The 11,849-nt window shown below is 37.5% G+C and overlaps 2 protein-coding genes across 8 annotated transcripts in view; both read left to right on the plus strand.

The window, feature by feature from the left end:
• nfat5b (nuclear factor of activated T cells 5b) overlaps positions 1-2,433 on the plus strand; it is a 56,702-nt gene extending 54,269 nt beyond the window's left edge. For all 6 annotated transcript variants that reach the window (XM_054732130.2, XM_015952960.3, XM_015952962.3 and 3 more), the window contains one exon: positions 1-2,433. This exon is cut by the window's left edge and continues 1,473 nt beyond it. The gene's annotated coding sequence lies outside the window, so the exon portion shown is untranslated.
• Positions 2,434-5,123: 2,690 nt separating this feature from the next.
• kars1 (lysyl-tRNA synthetase 1) lies at positions 5,124-11,795 on the plus strand. 2 transcript variants are annotated; one of them, XM_070554979.1, is made up of 15 exons: positions 5,155-5,250; positions 5,849-6,016; positions 6,219-6,366; positions 6,463-6,628; positions 6,711-6,804; positions 6,888-7,074; positions 7,368-7,493; positions 7,639-7,758; positions 7,852-8,014; positions 8,944-9,117; positions 9,219-9,304; positions 9,378-9,463; positions 9,534-9,660; positions 9,781-9,924; positions 11,246-11,795. In XM_070554979.1, exons 2-15 carry the CDS (start codon positions 5,877-5,879, stop codon positions 11,318-11,320), a joined length of 1,836 nt encoding a protein of 611 aa, XP_070411080.1. In that variant the 5' UTR covers positions 5,155-5,250; positions 5,849-5,876; the 3' UTR covers positions 11,321-11,795. The 2 variants fall into 2 exon arrangements, with proteins under 2 accessions (XP_070411081.1, XP_070411080.1); XM_070554980.1 differs by lacking the exon at positions 5,849-6,016 and having other exon boundaries at positions 5,124-5,250.
• The last annotated feature ends 54 nt before the right edge of the window (positions 11,796-11,849 follow it).

The following is an 11,849-nucleotide window of genomic DNA, read 5'->3' on the forward strand; positions in this document are numbered from 1 at the left end:
TGATGCCAATCCTTTGGCTTCTGGTTTGACTGTATTGAAAAAATGCAGATGTAGTTCTGGATTGTGACCCTTTGCACACTTTTATTTCTGTGTCCCAAGCCCCAGCAAAACAAAATAAGGTGTAGTTTTATCTGTGAATGCACAAACAAGGGTCTGATTTCTCATGCTGATAGAAATGAGCTCTTTTTATATGTCCTGATGTTGCTTTGTTCCCTAATGTACATAGAAATATAAATTCATTAACACCGTTACATTTTATACTCACTTTAAAATGCAAATGAGCCGCTGCTTTGTGGTGGTGACGCAAACTTGACTAATGTGATTTGTGGAAAAATGAACGCGGCAGGAGCAGTTTGAATGTTTTTTGTTTGTTAAAGGGACCTACTCCTGAAGGAACCATGACTTGATAAGAGAGAGAAGAGCATTTTGAGGCAGGCTTTGTCAACTTGTGAAATAGAAGAATGAATGTTTCCATGTAGAATATTTAAGATGTATTTGCTTTTTGTTTGTAGAAAGACTTTTATTATAAATATGTATATTTCTTTTTTATTGGTGTAGTGTCTATGCTTCTTTTAAGAGGAATATATCTAATTTATTTCCACGTTGCTTGATCTCAAAGTTGTTTCCTTCTGTAACTGTTCTGGTGACGATAATGTGAGCTGCCCCGTCGTATGCCGATCCCTTAACCCGTTCCACCTCAGAGACCCCCACACTTGGACCAGGCTTTTGTCTGAGTGGCACATTCAGCCTGGTCCTCTCATGACTAAAACCAGTGTCACTTTACTGAACTTTTGTTTTTGTTAAATCCAGTTGCAGCTCAGATTTTTTAGAAACGGTTGAGTGACTAGTGTTTGTTCGTAATGTAGATTTGCTCTTTAATTATTTTTTTCAAGAAATAGAAGAAGATTGGTACGGATTGTAATTCTCCGAAATTCCCATCCTTTGAGGCTAAACTTGTTCAAGTTGGGCTCACTATTTTGCAGCTGTTACTAAAATTGGGACTGTGTCTCAGGTGGAGAATAAAGGGTTAAAGGTGGTGTCTGTATGCGATTATGAAAAGAGTGAAACTCTTTGAATGACATACAAAATACTGTGCACGGTTACATCTGTAGCTAAATATATATAAATATATAACATCTGAATGTATGCATAACCTGAATGTCTTTTTGTGACCAAACAACTTTTGTCATCGCAGCAAAGTGACGCCACGCTGTCTCACCAAGTAATGTCAGTATTCAGTATGAATGTACTGCTCAGTTTGTGAAAAAATAAACAATGGGTGGGAAAATCTCCCTTACATCCAGAATGTTGCAGCTGCACGTTCTGAGGAGGTAGTTACATTTTTGGAATTACAGTTTCCTCATTTGTGTCTTTTGCAAGTGGAAGTAGAGATCTGAAATGCGCGGCTGATTTTACAGTCGTTAACTATATGGAAAAGAGGGAGATTTTTGTCAAAGTTCTCATCATTTCTATCTGTCTTATTTGCTGTTGAAGTAGATGTGAGTTTTCTGTAGACGTTCAACATTTTAAACTAAAACCAGCAAAATGAGTCACAGCTATTGGAAGCGATTGCACACTGAACCAGAAGTGATGTTATTTTAGCAGCCAGATTAATGATGGAACCATTGTTGGAAAATCTTCAAGTTCTCAATTTACCTTTTAAGCCATAACACAGAAAGTGTTCAACAATGGTTGACGGATAAATGTGGTTGTTTTTGATAAATTTGTTGGGCAATTTCTGACATCTGGTCTCTACTTCAATATTCACATGGCATTTATGTTTGTGAACATATATATGCAGACAGATTTCTCTTCAAACTGCTGTGCAGCAAATGTATATCTTTTTAAATTTGTATTTTTTCTATATTTATCCCTTTATGTTTTAACTACAAAGAAAATCTTAAAACAATCTTTCTATTAACCTATTCATGTCTTGGAAACATATTTCCCCAGCTACGATCAAAGTTTCTTTGTTGTCTTATTTCCCATCTTGCAATAGGATTTATTTAAGAGTGTGCGACAGTTAATGTTTACTAGAGGAGTGGTTCCAACATCTGATTGATTGATCTCTTAAATTGTCAACTCACATATTTTTTTAAACATTCAAATCAGTAAAATCAATGCACACTAGATTATGTGTTTTAGGAATTATGGATTACATACATTTTCTGAATATTTGTTTTTGTAATGTTTGGATGCTTGAACTCAAGACCTTATAAAAAGTCATCAAATCAGTTCTAATCACTCTTCTGGTCAACAGCTATTGGGGGAAAATTGGGATTTTCTTATTAAATATCTACGCAACTCTCAAAGCAGTCATCCACCATGAGAGAAAGTTCTATAAATATTTGTATTTTATGTAGTTACTTTTTATTTTCTTGCAATGTTTTTGTAAACCTGTTGCGATTTATGAATAAACTAATATACCTGAAATCTTTGGGGTTGTATTCCTTAAAAGTGGAAACATACTTATTTTCACTTCATGCTTTTAAATGAATACAACAAACTGATAAAAACTGTTACAATTTTGAGCAACTACAAATTTGGGAAGAAAATTAAAGACCGTGGAAAAAGGTTTGATCCTGACTGAGTTTGTGACTGGCTCACAGAAAGCTGGATGCGTTGATTTATTAAACTCAATATGTACTTGAGAATAACTGCCCAGTAATTGAAATCAACAGGAAACACAACTATACAGGAAGACCATGGATGACTAAAGGATTACAAAATGCTAGTAATAAAAGAATACCCTATATCGAAAATTCATAAAGAGAACAATAGTAACTGAAAGGAAGTATAAAAATTACAAAAATAAATTAACAAATATGATGAGATCAAGTAAAAGGGAGTCATTAAAAGGTTACAACATAATAAAGATAACATAAGATATATGGAAGGTATTAAACAGCATGATCAAAAATGAATCAAGGAATAATGATTACCCTGGGTACTTTATGGAAGGGACAAGAAGCATTAATAATAGGAAGGAGATAGTAAATGGTTTTAATGAATTCTTTGTAAACATAGGGCCAGAACTGGCAGAAGAAATAAAGGTTGATGGAATAGAAAGGGATACTGGTGAAAATATTGAAAGGAACAGAAGCTCAAAGTTTTTGAGAGCAGTGGAAGAGAAGGAGATCTTTGACATAGAGGACTTAAGAACAAAACCAGCACAGATTGGAATGATATTGATATAGTAACAGTAAAAACAGTCATTGATGGTATTGTAAAACCATTAACATATAAATTCAATTTGTCTTTTCAAAAAGGGGGTTTTCCACAAGATATGAAAGTTGCTAAAGTTATTCCCATTTACAAAACCGGTGAAAGGCATAATTTTACAAACTATAGACCAGTGTCGATACTCTCCCAGTTCTCTAAGATACTGGAAAAACTGTTCATAAAAAGATTTGACAGTTTTGTGGAAAAATATGAATTACTGACAGATAGCCAATTTGGGTTCAGAAGCAAAAGATCAACAGCTTTGGCATTGATAGATTTAATGGAAAAGATAATGGACTGTATGGATAATAAGAGGTATGCACTTTGAGTTTTTTTAGACCTAAAAAAAGGCGTTCGAAACTGTTAATCATGAAATTCTATTAAAAAATGGAAAGGTACGGGTTTAGGGGAATCGTTGGGGACTGGTTAAAATGCTATGTAGGGAATAGGAAACAATTTGTACAAATAAATTAATACAAATCTGATTTGATGGATATAGCTTGTGGAGTACCTCAAGGTTCAGTACTGGGACAAAAATTGTTTATGTACTTAAATGATATCTGCAGAGTATCAAAAATGTTAAAGTTTGTAATATTTGCAGATGACACAAATATACTGTGTTCAGGTGTGGAATTGCCACAGGAGGTGGTCACACAGGAATTAACGATATTAAAAAAGTGGTTTGATATAAATAATCATTGAATCTAGATAAAACCAGATTTATATTATTTGGTAACCAAAAGAAAAACATCAAAATAGAAATTTGTGTGGATAATGTATATTTAGAAAGAGTAAATTAAATAAAATTTCTTGGTGTGATCATTGACCATAAGCTCTGTTGGAAGCCACACATTACTTATGTTCGGGGGAAATTGGCACGGCCGGATCATTGCCATCCTGGCAAAGAAGATGTTGGATCAGAAAGCCCTGCACATATTATGCTGTGCTTTACTACTGCCATATATGAATTACTGCGTAGAGGTCTGGGGAAACACATACAAAAGTAACATACATGATACAGAAAAAGGCCATTAGAGTAATAAATAATGTGGGGTACAGGGACCATACAAATACATTCTTTGTCAAAATGCAAGCTTAATTCCAAGACTTGGTGAAGCTCAAAACAGCGCAAAAACTGTATAAAGTAAGAAATAAATTGCTTCCTAAAGAAATCTGTTCATTGTTCAAAGAAAGAGAAGGTGGGTATAATTTAAGAGGGAAATGGAATTTAAAAATACAAAGTGCTAGAACAACTTTATAAACGATGTCAATCGCAATTGCAGGAGTTAAATTATTGAACAGTCTAACAGAAGAGATAAAAGAAAGTAAAAACATAAACCAGTTTAAAGTAAAATATAAAAACCTAATTTTAAATAAGTATAAGAATGAAGAAAACAGGGTTAACCCAGGACGGTAAATGTGGCTGGTTATGCTGTTGTGCTTCTTTTTCTGTGTTTTTTGGTTTGTTTGGTTTTTCTTTTTTTCTCCATAACTGGTGAATCTGCAAATTTACACATTCTCTGTTTTCCATATATTGTTTTGTTTATATATATATATATATATATATATATATATATATATATATATATATATATATATATATATATATATATATATATATATATTTCATATGTTGTTTGTTTAATTTAAGATTGAAAGAAAATTAAATGAATAAGAGGTAAAACTTGGGGGTAGGGACAAATAAGTACATACTTCTGCCTACTCCTTTTCAAACAAATAATAGAATTGTATTTTTTAATGATACATGTCTGAAATGTTTGAAATAAAAATAAACTGAACTGATGTACGGGTGGCTGTACGGAGTAAATGTTTTAATATTTCCAACTGGGCTCATTTCAAGTTGATTTGATTATAGCGATAGACATCGTTAATTTCTGACAGTTCCTCAAACGCACCATCAATCTCGGGTTTGGAATACGCATGCGTACACGCTTTCACCCTTTCCGAACGTTGCATCAGGAACATGGCGGACGTGACACCGGTGGAGGGGGAGAAACTAAGCAAAAAGTGAGCTAATTCGTATCCCACATCTCTTTTTTTAGCGCTTCTTTTCACATTCTTTTGTTGTTTTATATTCAAAGTCGTCGTTTTGTTCTTAATAATGGCCGTCTCTTTTTGTCAATGTTAACCATTTAGTCATAAACACAAAAGCGGAGCTGAGATCCATATGGAGGAACACCACTAGCCTACATATCCCAGATCTTATTTCCTTGTCTTTGGTGGTAGTTGTAGTCCTAAAAGTGAAACTGAACTGGTCCAGATCATCGACATACAGATCCAGATTGACCTGTTTGCCATCAAATGAACTACAAAATGTCATCACGTAGTCGGCCTACTTCATTTTCTTGTCTCAGAGAAAACGATGCCACTTTCAAATATTTTCTGAACATTATATGTTGTGAAAGTGTTGCAGCTTTATTTAAAATGACAAACAAATCGTTTTCTGGACATTTTTGACACTTCCTCCTTTAGATAACAAAACATCATTTTGTTATTAATCGTCCTTACCTCTGAGTGCTGACTGTAGATGTCTTAACCCGCACATTTAAGCCATCTTCGCATCTCTGCTCTTTCACGGTCTTTTCATACATGTGTGTTTTCTCAGGTTTGTCAGCTGGCTGTGGTAGTTCAGCATGCTGTGTCTGGTCAGAGCAGCCAGGCAGCAACTGTACCAAGCCTTTGTGCTCAGGGGACAGTGGTTAAAATATGCATCGCCATGTGCAACTGCAGTCCCAGCTCAGTTTCAAGGGATCCGCTGGAGAGGTGACAAAAGGTTGGTGGCTTTTTCATTCCTGTGTGGGGAAAAACTACCAACCTTTTGTCATCTAAGTAGATGTGATTCCGCATATTTACCTCAGTGGAGCCAAGTGTTGGGTGTGATGATCAGTGATGAAACTTAAGTTACAAAAGGGCTTGAACGTCTTCTTAAATTTGATTTCTAATCGCTTGCAAATGGCTGTTTTTCTTTCTTACAGTGAGCTGAAGAGGCAAATGAAAGCGGAGAAAAAAGCCGCTGAGAAGGAAGCCAAAGCGAAGTTGCTGGTGGACCAAAAAAAGGAGACCAATGATCGTGGGTCATCGCAGCATGCTTCCATATTGGATGAGGAGACACTTGACCCCAATGTAAAATGTGTTTTTGCTCATGTACTTAAATGTTGATTCCTTAATGTTATGGTTCTTTTTGTTAAAAAACCTGCTTTCTGTTTTCCTTTGACATAGCAATACTTCAAGATCCGCTCCCAGGCCATCCACGACTTGAAGGGCACAGCAGAAGACCCATACCCACACAAGTATCATGTGGACTTGTCACTTACAGACTTCATTGAGAAATACAATGAGTTACAGCCTGGAGACCATCTTACGGATGTTGTTCTCAATGTGTCAGGTACCAGGAAGAGTGTGAACATTCAATGTTTGCCAGGGGATTCCAGCAGTAGAATCCGTTTGTATGCAATTTTTTCCCCCAGGTCGCGTTCATGCCAAGAGGGCTTCTGGTGCCAAGCTGCTGTTCTACGACTTGAGAGGTGAAGGTGTCAAGCTACAAGTTATGGCAAACTCAAGGTAATTTTAAGCTTTTTATTATTCTGAATAGGGAGGAAATTAATTTGGTTTAGTCTTCATTTTTATGCACCTCGCTCTGACAGGAACTACAAAACCGAGAAAGACTTTGTGGCCATCAACAACAAGCTGCGCCGAGGTGACATCATCGGTGTCCGTGGAAACCCAGGAAAGACAAAGAAAGGGGAGTTGAGCATCATTCCCATTGAGATGACCCTGCTCTCACCGTGTTTGCACATGATGCCCCACCTCCACTTTGGCCTCAAAGACAAGGTAATGCCAATCACTGTGAAATGAGCACACTCAAAGTTACAGTTTGGACTGAAGAAGGGTTAGTTATGTGGTCAAACACCAGAAATTAATGCTTGTTTGATTATTCCTGAGAACTTTTAGGAAAGTGGGCATATTATTGATAATAGGAGAACAGCAGTTGTCCTTGTTTACTGTCGATTACAGATTAGTCACGGTGGTCCATGTTTTGTGGAGGGGGAAAAACTGTTTTCAACAGAATTCTTGTTCTGGGTGGTGGTTGTTCTTCACCAACCTGAGTTATTTTTCTCTCAAAGGAAACTCGGTTTCGTCAGCGTTACCTGGACCTGATACTTAACGACTATGTGAGGCAGAAGTTTTTAACTCGCTCAAAAATCATCACATACCTGCGCAGCTTCCTGGACCAGCTGGGCTTTTTGGAAGTAAGAAGTTTTACAGCTGACTTCATAACTAATCGGGTTAAATAAATTAAAAATGTTCACGTTTTGCAGATAGAAGTTTACAGTGTTTAAGAGTTCTTTCTTTACTTAATTATTTGAGAAGATTAAGTTCTTGCTGTCTATTTAGATTGAGACACCGATGATGAACATCATCCCTGGTGGAGCCGTGGCCAAACCGTTCGTTACTTACCACAATGAGCTGGGCATGAACCTGTACATGAGAATCGCCCCTGAGCTTTACCACAAGGTAATGTGCTTTAAACAGTCAGAACCTGTAAGAAAACAGCTTTCAGTTGTTCAACAAGCTGAGGCTCCTCCTACATGTTTATTGTCTCCCCAGATGCTCGTGGTTGGAGGATTAGACAGAGTCTACGAGATTGGTCGTCAGTTCAGGAATGAAGGCATTGATCTTACTCATAATCCAGAGTTCACCACCTGTGAATTCTACATGGCTTATGCTGATTACCACGACTTGATGGAAATCACAGAGAAACTGCTGGCAGGTAATTAAACGTGCTTTTATTTGTATCTTTGACTGAGACCACTAACCAGGTGGGGTTTTTAAATTTGAAATCACATTCCAAGTAAGTGAAAAACACTGAAAATCGATTTTTAAAATCTTATTTCTGATTATAATCGATCACTCTGTTTTTCATGCAGACTGAACATAAAAAATAGTCTCCTACACCCATCTCCTGCATTAGCTCCTGATAGAAAACAGACGGTGAAACTCTAGGATTTGAAAAGCCTGACAGATCTACGTCACACTGTCACTTAACATTCATGGACTCACCCATCTTGACTCATGACGGGGAAGGCTGTTGTTGGTTTAGCATCCAGGAAACAACAAAGAATGCCTCTGCTAGTAGAAGCTAACCATTAGCATTAGCAACTCCACCACACAGTAGAACTCCGTCAGGCTTGTGTTATTTGTGGACATAAAACATCAATGATGCAGAGCAAACAGAGTCAGTGGTAGAGTTGGTTGCTTTTAGCCGATCAGAGGCGAGGTGTCCAAAGATCCAGAAATGACTCCAAATCTTGTTGTCTGAAGCTCAGCTGTGAAGTGGTTCACTTGTTCCAGAAAATGGTGCACCACGGTTTTTTATCCCTCCCCTGAGTATGACTTACAAGGCATTCATTCCTATTAGAGACCACTGCAGATGTATTGATTAAACAAGTGGTCCAGACTTGTTAAGTGAAGAGGGATTGGTTAGGAGCTTTTGTCATTGTTGATGCATCTGTGACTCTGTATTATTTTGTAACTTAGGTATAAACCAGCAGAAACGGCTCTACTTCTCTGCAAGAGGACTTTTCTAGATTACATCTATACTTTATTATATTAGATTTAAGTGTCTGTTCAATCTGATTACTATTCAATAAAATGTCAAGTTTTTCATAAACGAAAAGAAAATGTTCATGTTTTCTGTAGGAATGGTGAAGCACATAACTGGGGGGTACAAAGTGACTTACCACCCTGATGGTCCAGAGGGAGAAGCCTACGAGATCGACTTCACTCCTCCGTTCAGAAGAGTGAGCATGACGCACGACCTGGAGAAAATCATGGGAGTTAAATTCCCTCCCACTGACAGCTACGACAGCGACGGTAAAGATCTGCGCACGTTTAACTACGGACTTACAAATGGCACAATCATCATGTCGCTGGTTCAGAATTCAACAATTCTCTTATCCCGATTTTGTTCTCAGAAACGCGTAAATTCTTTGACGACCTGTGTGCTCAAAAAGGAGTGGAATGTCCCCCGCCCCGAACCACCGCACGCCTCCTCGACAAGGTGCCTCACTGACAGACTTCTGCTTTTTCTCCCCATTTAAAAACTTTAGAATAATGCTTCCTTTTCTCCATAGTTGGTTGGAGATTTCCTTGAGGTCACGTGTATCAGCCCAACGTTCATCTGTGATCACCCTCAGATCATGAGCCCCTTGGCTAAATGGTGAGAACAAGCTTTTTATTCATGCGTAATCGAGAGTTACAGGTGGGTTTTGACGGCTCTGCTTTTACAGGCACAGATCAGAGAAAGGCCTGACGGAGCGCTTTGAGCTCTTCGTCATGAAGAAGGAAATCTGCAACGCCTACACTGAGTTGAACGATCCTATTCGACAGAGGGAGCTCTTTGAGCAGCAAGCCAAGGTGAATTTAGGTTTTAACCTGTTTCTAAAATGTTTTTCGATACTCTTACTTGATGTTGCTTCTGCACTTTTTCAGTGCATTTGTGACTTCATACTTATAGTTAGAGGTTGCTCTTTGTAGGCCAAGGCTGAGGGTGATGATGAAGCCATGTTTGTCGATGAGACCTTCTGCACAGCGCTGGAGTACGGTCTGCCACCGACCGCTGGCTGGGGGATGGGCATCGACCGACTCACCATGTTCCTCACCAACTCCAACAACATTAAGGTAAACGTAAAATAAGTCTAGACCTTATTGGAAGCTCTTATGTCCAGTTGAGGATGCTGGAAATGTGATTTTTATCAGATATGCTTAGAATCTCACCGCTAGTAACGGTGGTGCAAATCAATCTTAAGATGATATTTTGTGTTATTCTTATCAAGAACTGGAGGTAATTCCGTTTTTGTGTTTACATTTTTGTGCTGTTTATATTTTCTGTCCCTAACTTTTGGTGGGCTCAGGTTAACTTGGCGGTCTGCCACCTTTACATTTCAGAGAGCCCCCACCCACCTAAATAAACTTTTTTTGAGCTGCAGCTGTTGCAGGATCTTTTAAAAAAGACTATAATTTGTAAGAAATTCTACAAAAGTGGATAAGAGCCTCTAAAAAAATTCACTCCTCTCAGGAAAAGTCAGAATCCTGGTTTTAATCTTTGAATTTTAAGAGAGAGAGAGAGAGAGAGAGAGAGAGAGAGAGAGAGAGAGAGAGAGAGAGAGAGAGAGAGAGAGAGAGAGAGAGAGAGAGAGAGAGAGAGAGAGAGAGAGAGAGAGAGAGAGAGAGAGAGAGAGAGAGAGAGAGAGAGAGAGAGAGAGAGAGAGAGAGAGAGAGAGAGAGAGAGAGAGAGAGAGAGAGAGAGAGAGAGAGAGAGAGAGAGAGAATCTTTATTGACAGACTCTTAGGTCCAGATAAAATATATATAAAACAACAGATCATCCAAAAAAAACAATTAATGAAACAAAATAGATAAATAGAAATAAAAAGATAACAGCATAAAATTGAATAAAAATCTAAATGTAATTTAAAAACTTACTTTAATCTGTTCCACACAAGATTAACCACACAAACACTTCAACCAGTGTTTCCTTATACTGGACAAATAGCGACAACTGCTCACAGTAGGATCAGTGATTGCTAAAATTATACTGTTACTAATATCAGGATCTTGATTTTTTCTTAGATGAAAGTCAGAAATGTTTTTGTTTCTGCTTCTTTAATCGTCTACTCTTAAGAGATTTGTTTTTGTTTAGAAAAATCACCATTTTGCTTTTATTGTTAGGCTGTAAATTAAAATAAATATATAAATAAAGCTTTTGAAAAAGGGGTATGGGTGGCATTTTGGTGTCATTTGATGCAATTATTCTATAAAAAATGCATTTTAATTAAATCTCTGTTTAAAAACACGAGTTAGTTATTATCACGTTTAGCCAAAGGTATTAAGTCATTGTGGAAGGTCCAAAGAGCCACTTGTGGCCCCAGAACTGCTGGTTGCAGCCCCCCGGGGTAACTTACTCACTTTTTTCTTTCATGTTTGCATTTGATGTTTTCTCAGGAAGTGTTGCTTTTCCCGGCCATGAAGCCTGATGACAATATGAAATCCGCTCCTTCAGAGGACACTTCTGCCTAAAACCATGACTTTTGACCCCTCCTCTTCTCCTGTTTGATCTCTGTATTTGTCTGCGTAATGAAGGTTTTTCATCTGTGCCCGTTTCTTGATTTATTTTAGTGTGTGAAATGTTTTCTGTCATGTGGGAAATCATCTCATCTGTTACTTGGTTAAACTGCAACTGGTTTAACAGAAGTTTAATCCCGTCACGTGTTCAGAAAACTGTTTTTGGATCAGATAGTCGTTGATCTACGATAAAAACCTGGGTATTCTTTGAGATACCAAGGGAGTTTTTTATTCTGTATGCCAAAAACACAACATCATACACACACCCTATAAATAAATACAGGTCTGTATGCCGGTTTTTAAAGTCTGATTCTACTAGTTAGACACTTAAAAGCTGGTAAAGGTCATATGTCTGTGGTCTTTTAAATGGTAAGAGCTGGTTTTTATGGAAAAGAAAAGGGTATGCCACCATTAAACCTTAAAAGTGGGAGATGATGTGTTTGTGCTTGTTTTTGTTCACTTCCAAGAGATTATGCAGCTACCT

Source organism: Nothobranchius furzeri, chromosome 9 (genome assembly GCF_043380555.1).
Source record: "Nothobranchius furzeri strain GRZ-AD chromosome 9, NfurGRZ-RIMD1, whole genome shotgun sequence".
Classification (NCBI taxonomy): Eukaryota; Metazoa; Chordata; class Actinopteri; order Cyprinodontiformes; family Nothobranchiidae; genus Nothobranchius; species Nothobranchius furzeri.

Bases quoted from the DNA above. Each gene is read 5' to 3' on its own strand.
- kars1 (XM_070554979.1), top strand. From the start codon at position 5,877: ATGCTGTGTCTGGTCAGAGCAGCCAGGCAGCAACTGTACCAAGCCTTT. The intron at 6,805-6,887 runs GTAATTTTAAGC...TCGCTCTGACAG, and splicing joins CAAGTTATGGCAAACTCAAG to GAACTACAAAACCGAGAAAG. The intron at 9,118-9,218 runs GTAAAGATCTGC...TTTTGTTCTCAG, and splicing joins TGACAGCTACGACAGCGACG to AAACGCGTAAATTCTTTGAC.